This window comes from Lathamus discolor, chromosome 3 (assembly GCF_037157495.1).
Source record: "Lathamus discolor isolate bLatDis1 chromosome 3, bLatDis1.hap1, whole genome shotgun sequence".
Taxonomy (NCBI): Eukaryota; Metazoa; Chordata; class Aves; order Psittaciformes; family Psittacidae; genus Lathamus; species Lathamus discolor.
The window spans coordinates 127,053,278-127,074,786 of record NC_088886.1 but is presented as its reverse complement, the minus strand read 5'-3'; the positions used below and the strand labels follow the sequence as shown (position 1 = coordinate 127,074,786).

General features: G+C 41.5%; 1 protein-coding gene across 2 annotated transcripts; it reads left to right on the top strand.

Annotated features, from left to right (window-relative positions):
• The first annotated feature begins 53 nt into the window (after positions 1–53).
• Positions 54–20,630, top strand: ERCC3 (ERCC excision repair 3, TFIIH core complex helicase subunit). 2 transcript variants are annotated; one of them, XR_010610869.1, is made up of 15 exons: positions 54–150; positions 231–436; positions 1,408–1,644; positions 2,825–2,874; positions 4,185–4,329; positions 4,527–4,691; positions 5,775–5,979; positions 6,955–7,269; positions 8,440–8,624; positions 10,689–10,891; positions 13,902–13,998; positions 14,177–14,294; positions 15,275–15,393; positions 17,372–18,364; positions 19,347–19,430. XR_010610869.1 is itself a non-coding variant. In XM_065671529.1 (15 exons), the coding sequence occupies exons 1-15, from the start codon at positions 132–134 to the stop codon at positions 19,992–19,994; spliced, it is 2,352 nt and encodes a 783-aa protein (XP_065527601.1). In that variant the 5' UTR covers positions 54–131; the 3' UTR covers positions 19,995–20,630. The 2 variants fall into 2 exon arrangements, 1 of the variants encoding a protein (XP_065527601.1); XM_065671529.1 differs by lacking the exon at positions 17,372–18,364 and adding an exon at positions 19,860–20,630 and having other exon boundaries at positions 19,347–19,499.
• The last annotated feature ends 879 nt before the right edge of the window (positions 20,631–21,509 follow it).

The window sequence follows — 21,509 nt, the reverse complement described above, 5'->3', positions numbered from 1 at the left end:
GGCGGCAGCGGCCCGGGAAACTGAGAGTTGACGGCGCGGGGCTCAGCTCCCCCTCTCTGTGCCTCCTCCCCACCGGCGTGGCGGAAGTGACGTGCGGGCGGGTGCGGCGGGCGCAGCGCAGAGCGGCGGCCATGGGCAGGAAGGAGCGGGGTGCGCGGCGCAGGCCGGGGCCGGGGTGGGGGCCGTGCCGGGTGCCGCGGGCCCTGTCACAGCTCCGGTTTTGCTTGCAGAGAAGAAGAAGTGCAAGAAGCGCCATTGCGATGAGGACGAAGACAATGAAGATGAAGCTCCCGGCAAGGAGTCGCAGGAGGCAGTGCCGTCCGCGGCGGGGAAGCAGGTGGAGGACAGCGGCACCAAGCTGGACGAGTACGGCGCCAAGGACTACAAGCATCTGATGCCCCTGAAGGCTGACCACGCCTCGCGCCCGCTCTGGGTGGTACGTGTGGCCCCGGTCTCACCCCGTCTCGCCTCCCTGCAGAGGTGGCGGCTGTGCCCGCTGCGGGCGGGTGGGTGCGAGCGAGCGCCAGGGTTTGGCCTGGGCAGCGCCCTCGAAGCGGGGTTTGCTCCGGTTCAGGTGCGAGGCTGCCCCTGGTCAGCCCGGGAGCCGCAGAGCCGCTGCCGTCCCGCGCGGGGCTCCGCAGGCTGCGGCTGCGCCAGGTACCGGCAGGGCGGTGAGTGCCTTCAGCCGGTTGCTCTTGCGTGTGAGGCAGCGCGGCTTACGGAAGTGGCTGCGTTGGCTGATGGCACGAGTGCGGTCTGTTGTTGCAGTGACACAGCAGCGGGGGTTTCTATGTTGGAATGAAGCAGACATAAGACAGGCTGGGCTCACCATCTGTAAACGGTACCGTTTGTTTCTTCTGCCCCAAAAGGGACATTGGTAAACTTATCCAAGGCACTGTCAGTAGTGCATACATATAGAACAGAGGTGGTTGCGCTGCCAGTGTCTGCAGGGCGCTCTTTCTGAATGCTGTGACATGCAAGTGCTATCTTTCTGTGCATTCCATGTAAAATGAGTGAGGAGGTTTGTGTTGGTTTAGGGGAGCATGGCAGAAAGCTTGCCTCTGCTCAAGCAGTTTGTTTAGTATTAAAGAAGAGATGAAATACCCCCATGTGTTAGTCTGGAAAAGCATGAGCGATCCTTGAGTGGTTTATTCTTAGTGCTATGGAAGGGGCATGGACAAATCAATGTCTGAATTCTTTCAGAACACAAAATTTGCATGTTCCTGTGTCTCCCTCTTCTTTTTCTTATGACTTTTATGTTAGGGCCAACACATTTTTTTGAACCCCTGTGACTTGTTACTACCTAAGTAGTGGACTGTCTCTATTACAGTGGCTGCTGTGTAGGAAATTCCTGATCCTGTTGAGCTAACACAGTTGTGCCTTCAGTGTTTCTCTTTATTTCTGCAGGCTCCTGATGGCCATATTTTCCTTGAAGCCTTCTCTCCACTTTACAAATACGCACAGGATTTTTTGGTTGCCATTGCTGAGCCTGTGTGCAGACCAGCCCACATTCACGAGTACAAGCTGACTGCTTACTCACTGTATGCTGCTGTTAGTGTTGGGCTGCAGACAAGCGACATAATAGAGTATTTGCAAAAACTGAGCAAGACGGGTGTCCCAGATGGAATAATTCAGTTTATCAAGGTAAGACTGTTTTATTAGCACTGGAAATGCATCTGCTGCTACTAGTGACATACTTTCCTGCTGCCTCTGCTTAATTATTTTATTCTGTTTTTAATTATTCTGTTTCAAGATGTTATGGTTTAGCCCCAGCCAGCAACCACTTGCTCACTCCCTGCCCTGGGTGGGAGGAAAACTGAAGAAGGTTTTGAAGATAGGTTGAGATAAGAACAGTTGAATAACTGAAATGAAGCACAATATAATAATAGAAACAATAGCAATAGTAAGGAATTAGAAGAAGAGAGAAAGAGAAATGAAAATTCAGAAAACACAAGTGATGCACGATACAATTGCTTACCACCCGCTGACCAATACCCAGCCTGACCTGAGCAATGATCTGCCCCTTCCGAATATCTCCCCCCAGTTCATACACAGGGCATGGCATGCTGTGTGGTATGGAATACCCCTTTGGCTAGTTTGGGTCAAGTGTCCTGTCCCTCCTCTCTCCCAGCTTCTTGCGCCCCTCCTCGCTGGCAGAGCATGAGACTGTAAAGTCCTTGGTCAGAGTAAGCATTACTTAGCAACAGCTAAAGCATCGGTGTGTTATCAGCATTGTTCTCAGACTAAAGCCAAAACACAGCACTGCACCAGATACTAGGAAGAAAATTAACTCTATCCCTGCTAATACAAGAACAGAGGCTTTGTCTTATTGTTTGCCTTTGATAGTGTATTGCTGCACGTGTGATTTTTACAGTATATTCCATGTGGGGTTTATGCCTTTTTTAAAAATAAAAAAAATATCCCCAAGCATATCTAGACTTCCAGGCAGTAGGAATTGTACATGGGGAAAGTTTCCTCAGTTTTTCTCTGGAAGAAGACTGAATGTGGGAAGCAGTTTGGAATAGCCAGACAGAATAAAATAAATCAGAGCCTACCTTATCCTGCAAGTATGCTCTTGCAAGTCTTGGAGGCTGATGGAATTGGCTATAAAAACTGATCATCTGTGACTGATATGCATGAGACAATGTGTGCATCTTCTGAAAATTCCAGTTTAAGTTTCTTCTGTAAGCAATACAACCTTGCAAGTAAATGTTCTGTGATCCTGTGCTTCCCCACAAAGACCTAAACTGCATTGCAGCACTTGCTCTCAAACACAGAATTGCTCTTCTGCCTATTCCTAATGACTGCTTTTGTTCGTTCCTAGCTGTGTACTGTCAGTTATGGGAAGGTGAAGCTGGTACTGAAGCATAACAGGTGAGTGGTTGCTTCCGTAACTGCTGTGGCAGATGAAGACTCTAGTGCATGCCTGAGTGGACTCGACAGCTGTTCAGTCTTATGGCACCTCACTAAGTGGAGCATCTGGCAATGCAAGATCACTTTTTCAGTTGTTGGAAGTATTTATTACATTAGTCAATGAGTTCAGTGAGTTCGGTTTGGCTGTCCTGAGATACTCCTGCTTGTCATTACATTTTTTAAAGTATATTGCAGATTTGATATTCGAGTTTGTTTCATGACTGCTTGGACGTGCAATGTATTCTTAAAGTTCCTTCCAGATTTCCACGAGCCTGGTCAGACAAGTTTTTCCGCAGCTGTCCTTAAGTCTTGTATATTCCTATTCATAATCCATTATTTGGCAGGCTGAGAGATCAATTGGCAAGAGATGTATGCTTGTTGCTGGGTTGAATCTGGCTTGTTTTAAACGCAGAAGATAAAGTTGGAAGGATCCTTGTTCAGCTTGAGGTCAGCTTGTTTAGAGCTAACCAGTTGTATCTTGACCTGTGATTCTGCAGTAGGCAGAGGGAAAAGGAGGAGATGGCAAAACCACAAAGCCTACAACTGTCCCTTGCCTGTGTTTTCTCTTTCTCCTTTTATTTCTTTTGCCAAGTTCTCTGTTATCTGACAGCCACAGGTAACCTCTGGGACTGTAACCTAATGCTCTGCTTGTGCTGCTGCTTTTTTGAAGCAGCTCCTGTGGGTAGAACTAACACAGATATTACTAGCAGGATTTTGTTCTCTTCCTGGGTGTTTCTGAGAAGAAGATACCTCACGTCACTTAAGGCTTAACTTGGCTCATATTTTAAGTGGGATCTCCAGCCAGCATTGTTACTGATGAATCTTCAGGGAGAGACACAGTTTCAGGAGGCACTAATTTAGATTTTGGATGGTTTGTGATTTGGAGGTTTTGGGGTTTTGTCTTTTGAACTTTATTGTGTCCTGTGGGCAGGACTGCAGAACACCACATCCAGTGTTTTCCCAGCCTCGCCTCAGTTCAGTCCCAAAAAAATGGACTTGCGTCATGTCACAAATAATGTCTCTCTAGGCAGTTCTGCTGGAGTTTTCCCACTTGTGTTAGGAGACATCTGAGCGAGCTGGATAACTGCAGAATACATGATGCTTTTGGTGAGGCATCTTTGATTGCCATAATTCCTTTGTTTTTAAGTTACCAGCCCAAGACTGGCTACTTGTGAGTGCATGTGGGATAGTTGTATATTTAAGCATCTGTGCCACTCTTCCTGTAAGTTGATGAGTTCATAAAATTGTTTTTCTTTCTTCTTTCATTTTAGGTACTTTGTGGAAAGTACCTTCCCTGATGTCATTCAGCAGCTTCTCCAAGACCCAGTGATTAAAGAGTGTCGCCTAAGAATGAAGACTGATGCTGAGGATGATGAAACAGAGTTCCTTACAGAAACATTCACCAGTAAATCAGCGGTATGTTTGGGCACGTTTTACAATTACTGAATGAACGGTAGATAAACTGCTGAGTAGTTTGGGATGGTTAGTGTTTTGTTTGCTTTATTGTCAGTTGCTTTTGGTTCTGTCAGCAATGATCTGTGCCTCCTTAATGAGCCCACATTTGAGGGGTGTTAGTCTAATGAAACTCTTGGTGAAAATCTTGTCCATTTCAGATTGCCAAATCCAAAGAAGGTGGCTTTGGTCCATCAACTTCACAGGAAACAGATGTCCAGAATAAGCCAGATGTCCCAGCTGACTTATTTGAGTTTTATGAACAGATGGACAAAGATGAGGAGGAGGAGGAGGAAACACAGACAGTGTCTGTTGAAGTCAAGCAGGTATGAGTGTCTTAGTCTCTGCATTTGTAGTGTTGGGGAATGAGCCTGGGACTTGCCAATAAATAAGCACAAGAACTTCATGTACTGTGGCCCTTGGTTTGATAGGGCATATCGCTGGAAGTCATTGACATTCCTTTTACCTTCCTAAATCTTAGAATCTTCCCTTTCTGTACAGAGGGTGGCAGGGAATCTTTCCTTCCCAGCCCGCAAGGCTTAGGGCTCACAGGCCAGAGAAAAGCTCCTGAGTCTCATCATAAAATAGTTTGGGTTGGAAGGGGCGTTCAAAGGTCATCTAGTCCAGCCCCCAAGTAAGGGAGCTTCCCATCATGCACAGCTTAGTGTGGCTTTGTGCAAGACAAGCAAGGATTCAATGGAGAGCAAATCTGCTGTTGGATTCAGAGCATTCTTTTTTTGCCCTCCCTTCCCTCCCTGTTTCTGTTCTGTGACTCATGTTTGCAGAAGAAACTCTTGAGGTTCTGATTTCGTAGCTTAAGAAGGGAGCTGGAGGCTGGAGCACAGCCCTGGCTTGTCCTGCAGAGCTTTTGTGGAATTTCTCAAGTTGGCTTTGGATTCCTTAGTGGGGAAAACAGGAATTTAGAAACCAAATAACTTAGTAGCTACTTTGTTTATTTTGAAACACCCAAACCAGCAGCCTCTTGGTGATAGAATTACCCTGTCACCATGTGGAATAACTGCATTACTGGGGCATGGAGATTTTCCAGGTAACAGATGTGCAGCTTTGGTAGGTCCTTTGTAACACAGAACCTTTTGTGTCTGTTCCTGAGAAATGCTGCAGGACTTCAGAGTGTAGTTTAGTCACTGCGGATAAACAAGACATCTGAGACTAATGCATCACGTTCTTAGTCTGCCTAAAAAGCCGACTCTTGATATGGAGTGTTATTTAAATGCTTGAGAGGTAGGGGGGGTGATCACAGTATTTTTTGAATGAACTTTAACTCTTGCAGACTTCATGAGCATGAAAAATAAATGTAACTTTGCGTGGCACTAGATCATCTGGCTGGGTTTTAAATAAAAGGTACTTCAGATGCTGAGAACTTACCTGAAGCTTTGTTTCCCCTCCAGGAGATGATTGAAGAACTTCAGAAGCGTTGTATCCATTTGGATTACCCCTTGCTGGCAGAATATGATTTCAGAAATGATTCTGTGAATCCTGATATTAATATAGATCTGAAACCTACAGCTGTCCTCAGGCCCTATCAAGAGAAAAGCCTAAGGAAGATGTTTGGAAACGGGCGAGCCAGATCTGGTGTTATTGTTTTGCCTTGTGGTAAGTTTGAGTTGGGATTTAGGGGTTTTGTTCTTTATTTACCTGTAGTAAAGGAACTTCCAGATATGACAGCTGCTGGATTTCAGACAGTCATAGTTGGTCTTTAGCGAGTGGATTCTGTGGCTGTGGTGAGGGAGAGCTTGGTTAACAGAGCTTGCAGGTGTCTGCTCAACAGTGCTGTCAGGATCCCTGTAGTGACTGAAGAACTGATGTGTGGTTGTGGTAGCTTCAGGCTACCATTTGTGCTTTCACTGTTCCCTCTACATCAGCTCTGCCAGTGAAATGTAAAGCTGTTGGTACTGGAAACCTTTTTGCCTTGGTTGGAAATAGGGAGACTGGGGGGGACTGGGACTGCAAATATGGCATAAGAGGGGTGCAATGAAGAAAACTTGTGTGCGCAATTTGTGGGCAAGGGGAGCTTAAGAAAGAAGTGAGGAACATGCAGGTTGGGACAACCTGCGGGAAGCAATGGGAAAGGGAGGGAACACAAAACTACATGGCAGTGCCCTCGGTGTTGTGGGTGGAGAAAGCACATGGGAGAGATATTGAGGGCCTGAGAGAGTGTATAAGGGGAGCTGGAAGAAGCGTGAAGGAAGAACGGAAAGATGTAAGGACTTACTATGTGGGGGAATCCTCATGGGGGGGCAGGGGGATTCATCACCCCTAGGGGTAACTTTCTGTAGCCACCTGGAATTTAACGTGCTTTTGAAATTAAGAAAGCATTAAAATTATTGTTTCTAATAGGCAAAGCCATTGTTTACAGTGATTCTCTTGAGAAAATATAGTTAAATGTCCAGTAGACAATCCAGTAGAAGTGAATAGTCCATTTCTTTAAAACTGTTATAGTAAAGAAACAATGAAGAATTTGTCCTTACATGATTTCATATCCTCTCGCAGTTTTCCTTTGCTCTTCCCCCCCCATACTGCAGTGATATCTGAGAGATGACTACTGAATATCACTCTCCTTCCCTGCAGGTGCTGGCAAGTCTTTAGTTGGAGTGACAGCTGCATGTACTGTTCGCAAGCGGTGTCTGGTCCTTTGTAATTCTGCAGTGTCTGTAGAGCAGTGGAAAGCCCAGTTCAAGATGTGGTCCACCATCGATGACAGTCAGATATGTCGGTTCACTTCCGATGCCAAGGACAAGCCCATTGGCTGTTCAGTTGCTATCAGCACATATTCCATGTTGGGGCATACGACGAAAAGATCCTGGGAAGCAGAAAGAGTAATGGAGTGGCTTAAAAGTCAGGAGTGGGGCCTTATGATACTTGATGAAGTACATACTATCCCTGGTAAGGAAATGGTGTGCAAATGTGCTCTTTTGGAAGTGGTGTTTTTTTGCTGTCTTTCTCATGATTAATATAGTGAGTAAACCCGTGGCTTAGGGTTGTGAGACAACTAAACTGCCTTGTTCTAGCTTCTTTTTTGTTTTTCTTTTTCCCCTAATACTACACAGTGTAGCTGACCATGACTTTTCTGAAACCCTTCAAATCAGACACTGTATTTTTCTGTAATGGTAGTGTAAAATACAGGTGCCTTCCCCTTTTGGGTAGGTTGATAAAATGCTCTTACAATACCCAAATTACACTTGTGTAATTTTGCTGTAGACAGATTTGAACAGGAGAGGAATTCTTCTGCATTCTTTTCTTCTGAGGTGTAGTGGTGCTGTAGGATAGCTTTTAATATCTATTTCTACTCAATAAAATATGAGTAACCGTAGCAATTACTGTCCAGAAATAGCTGCTGTATTTGATACTACTCTGTAATTGAGATCTGTACTATTGGAAAGCAATAATGTAGTGTTAAAAGTGTCTGTGGAATAATCCTGGTTAAAAATACCACCCAGGATTCTGTTAGCAGCTCTAGCTTGTTCTCCTGATTGCATTGGAATATATAATTTGGTATCTATAGAAACGGTGGATTTCAGAAGCAGACCTTGATGATTACCAGCCCTTTTATCACAGCAGCATGTTGCTGCCACTGTTCTTTTGCTTTTGTTTTTACTTGGTTTATGTAAAAATTAAGGTACAGAATCTCCTCTGTGATCTCTGTCAGTGCTGAATTCTGCAGTAATTCTGCTATATATACTACAAATCCTGAATGTGGCAGTCAGCCAGGAGTCCTTGCATCATAGTTCTTCCTGTGACATCTGTATGACCTAAACCAAGCCGTGTAACCCCTGGGTATATTAATTTTGTCTCTGGAAATGGGAAATAATAAAGATGCCAGGAAGTTTACTGAGGTTTTCAGAGTACACTGAAGATGTAAGCTAAAGCTGCAGTCAGTGTGCAGTTTTGCTGTAACGCAGGTTTGTTTGAAGTGTATGTGAGACAGGGTTACATTTCCCAGCCCTGTTCTTGATTTGTGTTCAGGAGCTGACGAAAATATTCTTTTAAATTGCAGTATTTGTCTTCCAAATCCATTCAGGAAAGTAAACAGAAAATTTGTTCCGCATTTTTTAGCAAAGATGTTCAGACGTGTCCTCACTATTGTGCAAGCTCATTGTAAACTGGGGCTGACAGCTACTCTGGTCAGAGAAGATGATAAAATTGTTGACCTGAACTTCCTGATCGGACCAAAGCTCTATGAAGCCAACTGGATGGAGCTGCAGAACAATGGCTACATTGCTAAAGTCCAGTGTGCTGAGGTGAAGCTCTGCTTTTTGGTACTACTATTGTTTTTGTAATATGCTTATTTTTTAAGAAGATGTATAAAATTGCAAGTATTTAACTGGGATAAACGGGACTCCTTACGGCTTCTCGTGTACTTTGTCACTCAGGCAAAGCTGTTGCTAGTCACTATGAACATGCGGCAAATCCAGTAGCATGTGTTCTTCAGAGTGACCAGAATGCTCTGTTTGCCAGCTTTGTGGTGCTTGATCAGCCATCTCCAAGTTAGTGTTTGGAAATGTGGACAGTGCTTGCAGTGTTGTAGACCTAGTTCGGTGCAGTTGACATTCGTGTTGCCTGGCCTGACTTCCTATCTTAAGCACAGTTCTCTGTGGTAGTGTAACACCATGTTACAATGAGCCTGACATCGGGCAGCATGCTGGAAGCTGCCTTTTAGAGACTTCAGCCGGTAGACAGTCTGTAGTTGTTTGAGGAAAAATCTTGTAACTCTTAAAACAAAGGAGGATAGAAGAAAGTTTAAAAGCCATAAGGAAATAACGTGCTTATTTCAAGCCTGAATGCATGAAGGTGAAAATCGAAAACATAGGACTGGATCTTACTATTTCTTTCCAGTATAATGGAACCTCTGTTCTTTCCCACATATGGATGAGAGAAAAATCTGGTATCACAGAAGTGGAAACCTTTCACACAAGCACATCAGAACATTAAAGAAACCTTTCTGGGTCAAAGCAAAGGTGTAACTTAATACAGCATTTCTGATAAATGTCAAGGAAGATACTTGGGAAGGGTATAAAACAAGGGCAGACATAGCTGTTACTTCTCCTGATACTTCTCCACAAGCCCTCAGTCACTGGTGAGCTGCATGTGGCTATTGTGTAGCCATCAGTGAGTTTCTTTTTCATTGATTTTTCCAGACTCCCATTGAATGGAAGTAAAGTTTTAGCAGCTACAGCATGCTATGGTAGACTAGTGTAACTTAAATGTTGTTTGGGGTTTTTTTGCTGGCTTTTTCAGTTGTGTGCATTTGGGGTTGGTTTGTTTGGCAGTGGTTGTTCTTGGTTGTGGGTTTTTTGTGGTGTTTTTTGTTAGTGGTGTTTGGGGTTTTTATTAAACCTGTGTTGCTAGTTTCATGTAATTCTTCCCAGGTCTGGTACTGGAATAAAAGATGCAGGTGCAGGTCAGCTGTTCTCCTTTTGTACAAACTGGAGTTGTAGAAGAAATAAAACCCACAACTATTTTTAAGTAATAGAATGCAAGTAAAGAGCGTCTAGAAAGTAAGTAGGTTGAAGGGGTGTAATTGGTTTGCAAATTCAAATTAGATTGTTTAGGCACTTTGGTTGATTCTGCCTTAGGGGCATGATTCTTCTCAAGTCACTGAACTACCCTTTAGACGTTGAAAAGTGAAGCACGGGCTACCTTTGTTCTGAATGATGTGAAAATTCTGCAAATTTATATTCTTTAGGTTAATGTTTTTAAGTAACACTTGATAGGGCTACCAAAAGCAGAGAACCAGCTGTTAAAATCAAGGTCACTCCTTTGTGAAAAGTATATATATGAAAAAAGGTTGGTAAATTTGTTCTGCAGTGAAGACTAAATGTGTCTTTTAGCTTTCAGAATATGGATTAAAATCTTTATGGTAAAAAACTGACTGCTGTGACAGACAGATTACACAGACAGTTCAATCCCTTAATTATTGCTCTCTAAAAAGCATTCAGTAAAATTAAGTGTGAAACATAAAGAAAACATCTTCCAGTCTTGTTCCAATCCTGCTGCCTATTTCTGTCATTGATACCGCTGCCAAAGCATTTTGTGAGGCCAGAATATTAATGAGGTTAAACATTTTGGCTGTGCCGGAGGCTATCCCAACCTGTAGCTTTCATTTTGGTACACAAATTACTGTGTTAAGATGTGGCTTGTGCTATCCAGAGAGTTGTAATGCACTATCATCCCCCCAATATCTTTTGTGCTATCCAGAGAGTTGTAATGCACTATCATCCCCCCAATATCTTTTCAATTCCCACTGGAGTAAAATAAATAACAGAGGGTTACTCTATGTGTGTGTGTGTTTTCTCTGATTCTAGGTTTGGTGCCCAATGTCACCTGAATTTTATAGAGAATACGTAGCTATCAAAACAAAGAAACGGAAACTGCTCTACACCATGAACCCAAATAAATTCAGAGCCTGTGAGTTCCTGATTAAGTTTCATGAGCGACGGAATGATAAAATCATCGTATTTTCTGACAATGTCTTTGCACTGAAGGAGTATGCAGTCAGACTTGGGAAGTAAGTGTTCACAACCAACGAGGACACTGTTGTTTTCCAGGGTGCGCCTCCTCAGGTTCTCAAAAGGTCTTAACCTTGTCTAAAAAACCTAGAGACAGACTTTTTGGGGGTCTGTGCTGTACCAGTGCATTGCCTAGAACTACTGTAATTGTTTAATAAATGAAAGGATATTGCTCCCATATGCTCCTCAGCCAACTTAAATGACTTTGATGCAAGTGTAGTTATGGAAGGTTTCATAGATAGAATTTACTGATGGGTCAGCGTCAGGGTATTCGTCAGGTTTGGAGAGAGATGGTTGGAGAGAGTATTTGCTAGAATCAGGTATAGAGCAATTACTGGGGAAAATAAGCACAGAAGCTGACCTCATCCTTTCTTTGACAAGCTGTGGGGTCTTTCGACTGTGTATGATTTCATGTCTAGGAATTTCAGTACCACAAACAAGTGTTACGCTTAGCAAAATTCATGATCAGTTTTGACTGTGGTTTACAGCCATATTGTGCTGGCTTGCTGTGACATCAGATAGCAAACAGAGCTTGCTATATGGTGCTGGATGAACTCCAGCACCCGTGGTTTCTTTCGTTATTTGTTTTAATCTGTCTGGACAGAGATTAGCTGCAGTGATGCCTCTGGAATGTCTCTAGCAGTGTTCAGTGCACCGCACAAAGACCCTTTAGCAAGGGCGATGCTGGGAGGGAGTGCTTGTGAAGTTGCACAATAGTTAAGTGGAGCAGATGCTGTAAAAGCGTGGCAGGAAAACCAGTTAAAGAAATACTTTTCACTTCCTTGAGTGAATTAGTTGTTCCTCACATCATTTGTGCAGCTCCAGGTTATACTGCTGTGGGTGTTAGAAATAAAGGAGGCTTGCAGTGCTGGATGAAGGTGAGGGAGTCTTTTAACCAGAGGATTTTCCATCATAATTTGAGCATGCTTAAACACAAAGAACTGTTAGTTTGGGTAGAAATTACACATGTAAGGAGGAGAGAGCAGCCCAGTAGGTACGGTGGTGGTGGCTGAGGCTCTCTGCTCTACTTGTGCTGGCCCATTAGGAGCACAATTCCCACTGAACTTCCCGTGACCTGATTGAAGTACATAGAGTGGGTGGCTCCCAGGCAGAAGGAGAGACTATGGCTATCATCTGGCTATCTCTGTTGGCTCTTCCCTTAACTGCCCTTTCCCTTGGTACTGTCAGGGAAAGATCATGCATGCACATGACAGCAATTATTTTTACTACAATTTTGGGGGCCACAGAATTCAAATGTACTTAGCCATCTTTTACTCTGTCATGAACCTGTCCAGTGTAGTATAGCTCATACGCTGACTGTTTTTGTCTGGTGTTACTAATATGTTTAAATTTGGACTTTGCCTCTATGGTTTTGACAGGTATGTCAGCTGGGGAGGGATTTATCTTTGCAAATTCCTCAAATGTCTGGCAGTGAGGAAAAAAAGTAATTTACAAAAACCAAAGTCATCCTGGCATTGGATGTCCTTGAATGAATCATTGTCAGGTAGGATCTAAGTGCGTTAAAATGGAGGATTCATAGTCAGGAGTTCTGGGTTACTCTGTTCGTAAGTAAAAAATGTGTTTGAACCCCTTCTGGTGGCTTTAAGAAGGAGAAGGCTCACAAATGCTTTAGTTTCAGTTTAAATCTTCCATTTAAGTTTTGGGGTTTTAAAATCATCACAATTTAAATATTAAAAATTTAAATAAGGCTTAAGATATTAATGAATGCTAAACATTGAATAATAATGGTATTGTTTCAGAGTTCACTTGTTTGCCACTTTCATTTTTTAGCTGTATTTTCCTAAAGATCTTGTTAAATACACTAAATAGAAGAATTAACGAACGTGACTAGGATCGCATGGTACAATGAAAGCTGGAATAAACTTTGTAGTAAAGAAAGCAAGAGGAGCCAGTGCACCCAAATTAGTTGATAAGAACAGAAAACCTTAGTACTGTGCAGTGCATGTTTATGTTCAGCTGCCCCCCATATATGTGCGATAGTGAAAGTTAAATGCAACATTTGAGTTGGATCCCTGTGTTAGAGGTAATGTATGCAAGTGTGAACAAAACAAATTGTAGGCCTTGATTCCTGTTATTTGGGGATGCTTGTTATTAATGAACATTTGGAAACTTGGTGCCACAGCTGAAGCAGCAGTGGCTATGGACACCTGCCCTCCTCTCGTTTTTATGTGGGGTTTGCCACTTTTAGCCTTTTTATATTTTTTATTTTTTATTTTTTTTAACAAAACCAACTCTGGTTCAGCTGGAAGAAAACAGCCGGATTCTGGAGAGAACCTTGGGAAATACATAGTAGCCCAGGTTCCTCATGAAGTCCATGGGTGACTGAGTTTGTGTGAGCCTTCTGGATTGAGATACATTCCACGAGATTCATTGCCAAATGTTAGAAAGCTTCGGTGAAATGCCACTGTGAGCTGCTTGTGGCCATGGAATGTCTGGGACCTTGTTTTCATTTCAGTAGGTCCAGAAGGTATTAGGAGGTGCAAGAGGTCAGCTTCAAAAGCAAAAACAATTTTCCCAGAACAACATCCAGCAGCCAGCTTGTGACGCTTGGCATATGATTGATCGAGAAGCCTGGATTTTCAAGTGTTTAAATAGGAAGCAAAGGTTGCAGCTGTCAATGTGCTAACTCAGTAGATTTGAGGGAAAAAATGTCTTATTTTAACAGCTGCCTTCAGTCTTTCATGTGGGCTTAACGAGTGTATTCAGCCTGTTGATACAGAGCTTCACTGGTGCATGTAATTGCAAAACATTTGTAACTGTCAGAATTTATTTCTGGCAGCCGGCATTGCTGCAGAGGGTTCCACAAACAACTGGATTGCTGCCATAAGGAGCCAAATGAACCAAAAGTAATCTGTAACTGTCAAGTGCCAAAATCTGTTTGGTTTTTATACCAGTTCAAATGTATCCTGTGCTCCCTGCCATGGTATTGTAGTACCTCATAAAGAAAACTTGAATTGCTTTAACTTGTGTATGTTCTGTTCTTTTCAGACCCTATATATATGGTCCCACTACACAGGGAGAAAGAATGCAAATTCTACAAAACTTCAAGCACAATCCAAAAATCAACACTATTTTCATTTCCAAGGTAAGTGAGGACACTGAGTGAGTACCTATCCTCAGAGTGAACTTCATTTGGGAATTACACTTGCATGTTGTGCATTTGACGTCTTTGTATCACAGCTCACAGAGGTGTACTTTGCATTAAGGCTTTTTGATGATACGTAGAAATAAGATACTGCTCAGAGGCTGCTTCTCCGTTACAGGTGGGTGACACCTCCTTCGATCTGCCAGAAGCCAATGTTCTGATTCAGATTTCATCCCATGGTGGGTCTCGAAGACAGGAGGCTCAAAGACTGGGGCGAGTGCTGAGAGCCAAAAAAGGTAAATGAGTGGTTGGTAAGGCTTCCAAAGGACAAAAAAAGCTGAAGAAAAACGAACTTCTTGTTCTTTGGTGGTTCTTTCACTTCTTCATTCCTTGATAATTTCCTCAAAATGAAACCCTTTTTAAAAATCATGCTATTACTCTAAAAAGCAAGTCTCTAGAAGGCACGTTTTTCATATTGCAGTTTACTTTCTTTAAAAAATGGGATTTGGTTTCCAACTGGTTGTATTTTTGCAAAACATATCAAAGGAGCTTTTAATTTAGAAAAGTGAGTCTTAATATACTTTCTGCTTAAGATCTGCAGACACTTATTTGCAGTTGGTGCTAGTTACAGCTGAGGCTTTGTTCGAAAATGCATGCAAAAGCCATGTTAGTTACTTAACAAAGTCTTAGTGAAGCCTTGGACTTTAAAAGGGACCCCAATGATGTTTGGAAAAGAAATCTTAAAGGACGAAGTTTAAAAAACCAAATTGGTACACAGCCTGGTATATCCCAGTCTTCAAGTAGCCCTAGGAATTCTTAGCAAATGATCTTTGTCTTGCCTTTTTTAATGCAAAACCACTGCAGACTCCAGTTTACACTGATAAAGCTTTTCTCTTTCTCTGAGCTTTTTTAACATGTACTGCAGTCCTTGCTCCTGACTTTTTACTTCCTCTTTACCCATAGACTTTAAAAAAATCTTGTCTTCCACCTTGTCTAGCACAATAAAGCAGCAGGTTCTTCTCAGAGCACCAGTGTAAGTGTGTGGTGGGTACATTTCCTTTTCTGTTTTTAACTTTTTACCTCTTCTCAAATTATTAAGAACAAGGGTAGGAATTACCACGCTGTGCACTTGGTCAGTTTATGTAAGGTCTGGGTGGAGCTATGCTTTGCAAATTGTTTTTGTGGAGAGACAACTTGTTTTCACTACTCAGTCCTTTGTTGTTCTTTGCTGCAGTGTTCCAAACAGAAGTACTTACTTGGTGTCTTTGTCTCCTAGGCATGATTGCAGAGGAATACAATGCCTTTTTTTATTCTCTTGTATCCCAAGACACTCAGGAAATGGCATATTCAACAAAACGACAACGGTTTCTTGTAGATCAAGGTTATAGCTTCAAGGTAATTTGTCCCTCCTGTTTATTATATTTGTGGCCTGGGAATGTAACTTGCATATTCTTTCATGTTAGTACTAGGTCAAATACTTGAGAATTCCAGTTGTGGAATGTATTAATGAAGGTTTTGCTCGCAAGCAGGAACCTTTCCAGTATTGTTTTATCCATCTATATTACTGTGGGGGTAGATACAAGCAGCTTAGTACAGCTTCTGGAAAGGTAGGTATTCATACTTCAAACCAAGCACCCACTGGGGAGTGGACTGTTACTTGCATGGTTGGTTTATATTTATGCTGTGCAGTTGTCTGTCTGTGCAGGCCTCCTCTTACACCTTATCATACTGGTTGTGCATAAAGCATTGTTGATAGGTTTTCATGTCGTAGTTGCCAGCAGTAATTCAGAAAACTTCCAAAACATCACAAATCACAAATAATATCCAAAGAACTCCAGTCTCAGACCAGTTTTTCAGTATTGGGAGAAAATCTTTCTCTTTGTGGCTAAAGGAACATACAGTAGACAGGATTAGTCCATCCTACATTCATACGTCTGACTGTGGTTAGGTGTCTGAAGAGTCTAGCAGCACATTCCAAGAGAAATAGTTGTGGGGGGTCCTGATGCACAAGATCAGTGTGTAGATGATTTCCACAATGCTGTCCAGAGCCTGCAGTGCTACAGAAAATCAGGCAGGATGCAGACATGTTGATACAGTAGCTCTGTTAGCAGAAACTGTTCTGGCTGATAGAGGTCTTCAGACTGTGCTAATTTTCACCAACAGCTGGACCTTCCTCTTGTAATTTTTCTCTGCATGGAATGAAGTATATCACCAAAATCACTGGGTTGAATGTTTATTGATTAAAAGATGTCAGAATTAACAGCAGGAAAACACTCTTACTGGAGAGTATTCCTGCTGCAATTAAAACGTACTCTTGGAAACAGAACATTTTCAGTGTTGACAAAGTAACAGAGCCATGACTTGAAAGGCAGAAGTTTCCCCCTAAAATCCCTTTTGTAAAGGACTGAATGCTGTCTCATTTCTCCAGACATCCTAGAAAATTGGTCACCCCTTGTACTTGGTTTGTTATATATCTCTGTGTCATCTTCTTCTAAACATAAAATGTCTTTCTACCAAGCCTCCCCTATTTTACAGATTTCATGGTGTATCTCATTTAATTTTCTTTTAATCCATGGCTGTTCTGTATGCTCATCTGTTGGGTTGTTAAAGGCAACAGTGTCATGATAATTCTTGCTTTTAGGTAAATTATTCTTTTACAAAACTGTAATTTACATCTCCAACTAGAAGCCTTCCCAATAAGGAATACTGCTGAGAATAAGAAGAGCTAAGGCTCCCTGTCTGCCTTGAGGGAGCAAGCTCAAGCTTATGACATTGACACAATTGTGCAAGGATTGCACGAGGTGCAGTGGCAAGCAGCCTCTGCTGGGTTGCACTTGAGCTTAGCTATGCAAGAGCTTTGCCTCATGAGACGATGCAGTACAGGATGGCCCTGTGGGTAAAACCTCTCTGAACTGCAGCTATGGTGAAGTAAATAATTGCTCTCTAATCAGAGGCCTTTTAAAGAGAGCTTTGAGGGTGTCCTTACACCGAAACAGGCACGTCACAGTCTTCAAAACATGGTTTTGCTTTGTAGTGAATGTATTTTGACAGAACTGTAGATCAGTACTAAGCTGCAGCTAATTACAGCAAATGCATCTACGTGGCTATAGCCAAGATTAGAAAAATCCCTTTACTTATATTTGAATGCCTTGGATTTTGGAGCTAATAAAGAGGTTAAAGTAGAGGAATTTCATTTTGCAAGGAAGACCTTGGCAGGAGCTCTGGTGTAATATGGGGGAAAAGCTGTGCAAGAGGCAGCTGAGTACCTGAAGCAACAGTTTAGATGACCAGTACTGCGATGTTTTTATTTGCAGTGTAGGAACAAAACATTAGAGTATCTATTTTCTTCTGTCTGACAAACTTTAAACCTTAGTCATAGCTGGCATCAAAGAATAATAGAGCTGGAAAAAACTTCCAAGAAACCACCTATACCAACATAGCCAGGATCAGCTGTGTGTATGTCATTCCCAGCAGGTATTTGCCTTCTTTCTTCCAAATATGGAGATTCTACCTTATCTTCAGGTGATCATTTCAGTGCTGATGTTCAGTACTTCAGAATCTTTGTTCCTAAATTACTAAAAAATCATTACTCCTCTAAAAGGGTTTTTGCTTTTTTCTAGTTTTTGCTTTCTTCCTGCCATCTCTCAATAGCTCCCTTTTATGCCTTTCACCAAAAAGAGGACTGGAATAATACTGCTTTGCTAAATCACATCTTTTTGTCTTTGCTTCTTAAATAGGAGCCTTGTCATTACAACTTCCGGCTTGGAGTTTACTGCTAGTGGGGTTTTTTCAGTTAACTAACCATAGTTTAGTTATTTACTGTATTGTGGTTTTATTTAGAGGCTTAATGTAGGATATGTTAAATTTTAAAGCAGTAGCATAACTCATTAAGAATTGGGGATGACTTTAAGCTTAGCATCTGTTTAAGAGCTTAAAAAAAATGGTGATGCAGTGGGAATTCTTTCCATTGTATGAATCACATTAGCACTGTTTTGCAACCAGAACTGGAAACAGGCTGTTGCAATTTAAAATTGCTTTTTGTGACTCCTTTTTCTTTATTTTTTAGGTGATCATAGCACATGCCCTTCTGAATAAACAAGGGGACCATGTGTTCCTTTAGCCATATAATAGGACAGTCTGCTTCCCCTAATGGATTCTTAAATCTAGGACATTTCTCAGACATCCATTTTCGAATTACAAATTGCCATTGACAGCAGCCCACAACACTGATTATTTGTTCTAGGGTTTCATGTCTCTGTTTTTCAAAAACAGCACTTTGTGGCTAATGTGGATTTATTTTACCGTAAGATGTTTTTATATTTTTTTTTGTCAGTCTTTGTGATCGGATCCAGCTCAGATTACTGAGGTAATTAGTTTCTAATTGTATTGACTTGGGAAATAAGCTGGAAAAGGAAGATGAGGAGGGGAAATACTACGTAACTAAGGGAAATGCCTGAATTAGAATGTCTTTCTCAAAATCTGTGCAAGTGGGAAAACTGAGATTCTGATGTATAAACGTGTTTACCATAACGTGTTTAACTGCTGGAAAAATTCTTGTGAAATTTTAAAATTACCTCTAACTAAGAAAGCAAGCTGCCTATTGTAAAGCTTTATAACAGAAGCTTGAGAGCTTTTCAGTTGTTCTGAGGTTTTTCAGCTAGTGGAGTATATGGCACTAAATTGCCAGTAGATGGCATGTGCTCTGCATGCAAGGTTACCAGATGAGTTACAAAAGAATTTCAGAGAACAAATCTAACAGTTAAGTTATCTTGTGTAAGTACACGAACACTGAAAGGGTCCTTTTGCTCTGCTGCTGCCGTGTTGCAAGTTGCTGCATTGTCTCTCAGCAACTGTTCAGACATCTCAATTTGTTAGTTTGTGGGTGGGGTTTTTTTCTATATTCCTCAATGTTTATTGCTGCAATTCTCAGTGTCTGGAAATCTAGTGAATTATTTTTCTTAAATATAAAGCACTAGTTCTTAAACTAGACAAATGTAGAGCCCACATCATGAAGCTGACCTTGCAGTGAGCTGGTATGGACAGTGTTTGGCTGACATCTTCTGTCCAGAGCTTTTATTTTTCCTTTCTGTTTTTCTTCCAAAGGTTTGTATTCTGCATTTCCAGCTAGACTGTAAGCAAGAGAGTGGAGGGTGGTGTATGTGTATGTACCCCACTTCGGAAGATTTTTATGTGTGTCTGTGCTATTGATGCTGTTAAGCTGTTCAAACCATCCATAGACGTTGAGGGCATTTCCAAGAGGATATGGAACCAGAAATTCTTTTCTTGGTTTTGAACAGCTAACAGTGAGGAGGAAGATTTGTGACCTTGTACTATGGTCTATTTCTTAGGTAGTAACAAAGTTTGCAGGCATGGAAGAAGAACAACTTTCATTTTCAACCAAAGAAGAAGAGGAGCAACTTCTGCAGAAAGTCCTGCAGGCGTCTGACCTGGATGCCGAGGAGGAAGTAGTTGCTGGAGAATATGGTTCAAAGTCAACTCAGGTAATGAATGCTTTGAAAAGGATGACCACAGGTGTGGCAGAACTGGATGATTCCTTTTTCATTCTAAATGTAATGCTGTCATTGATGCTCTCATATGTGGTTAACTGATTTTTTTGGGGTTAATGTTTGTGTAAATGGCATTGTGATGAAGTACATTAGGAATTCCCACTCTAAGGTATACTTACAGTGAGTGGCAGGCAGTGACTTTCTATGTAGAAATTCTTAAGAAAGAAAATTTGAAAGGCTGTTTGGCATTACAGTTGCTAGATGAACAGCGCTGCCCAGCAGCCAGTGGGCATTGGTAGGTTAGAGTGAGACTATCTAATCACACATTGACATGTGGGTTTTTAACTCTTGCAGGTGTCACGTCGTACGGGCACAATGAGCTCTTTGTCAGGAGCAGACGATACAGTTTACATGGAATACCACTCTTCACGGAATAAGGCATCTGGAAATAAACATATCCACCCGCTATTCAAACGCTTCCGGAAATGATGTCCTTCAAGCGTGCATTCAAACTGCGGATCAACACACTGGCTGCCAGAACTAAGAATATGGACTAAAGATTTCTTTTATATGCATCTATATAGGCACAACAAAATCTTGCCACAGGAAAGATACTATCCAGTGACTGGATCCTGGTTATACTTGTTTGGTTTTCAGGGTAATTAATAGAATTTATTTTTATCAGCTGAAGGTTCTTTTTCAGAAGAATTCTGGAAAATTAAGTTTGTACTGATGTTTGAATTGTTATTTATCTGACTCTTGTGTCTGTTCAACAAAATACGGGCTTTTTAAATGCTTAAGTAAAAATCATTCATTTAGCTGAACAAATCCTGAGAGGAGCACTTTACATAATATTTTTAAAACTAGGAGCTAATTTATACTTATGACTTAACCTGTCTTAAAATTCTAACAAATTGTTTGGAAATATTTTGAAGTTTGAAAACAAGGAGAAAGAGGGACTATGTCTCCAGTGTAAACTCAAGGACAACATTAGTAAATACAATTAAATTCTGTGCTCCATTTATTTTTCTTTCAACTGATGAGAAGTTGCTGAGGTAAAAGCTGTTTCCCTTGTCTTTATATTATATTTATTAACCATGCAATAAAACCATTGTAACTGCTAAACAGCGCAGTATGACAGCAGAAATTATTACTGAATCAGAAAGTGTTTTGACATGTCATAAGGTGAGTTGGAAGCAGAGGCTGAAGGAAAGATTCCCAGGTTTGGGGTTTTTATTAATGAGCACTGTATATTTCTAGAATATTTGAGGAGAGGTGGTGGTTTGTGGCAGAACACTTCTTAAATATCATCTGATTAATATTGTAGCAGTTATGCTACTTGGTATTGTATTATGAGGTGAGGGGTTTTGCTGAGAGCTTGTAGAACTTTAGGAACAACTTATGAAATAACAATGATCTTGATCTGTTGGTTCAAAATAGGTTAGTATAATTCTTTTCTGGAATGAGTATGTGTGGTAGAGCTATCCTGTTTATATGGCAAACGTGCTGAAAAAAAATACTCTTTCTTATTAGCATAAACTCACAAATTGAGAATATAGAAATAATGGAAGTGCAATTCAGAACACATGGTGCTTGGTTTCAGTCTCTGTCTCAGAACCATGTAATTTTGAAAATAGAACTGATCTGGTTCAGTTTAAACTTGGTTTAGTCTCTGAGCCCTACCCCATAATGCATGGTTCTTCCTGTTGTTTTTTGCCTCCCAAACTGGGACCAGCCATGACAGTGCTTGAACGGTTTATATGGAAGAGATCAATGTGCAGTATTCTGGTGCCAATTTCCTCTCGCCAGTTTTACAGCATTATTTACTTCTAATATTGGGTTGGACCAGCTCTTGTGGCAACAGTAGAAAAATTGTACTTTAATGTAACAGGAGGTGTCTCTGACAGTGGGATAGCTGAGCAAGTCAGCCAGTGTCCCTCTGCATAATTCTAATGACATGCTGTATGAATTGCTTTGGAACTTTTCTCCACTCTTAATCAACTT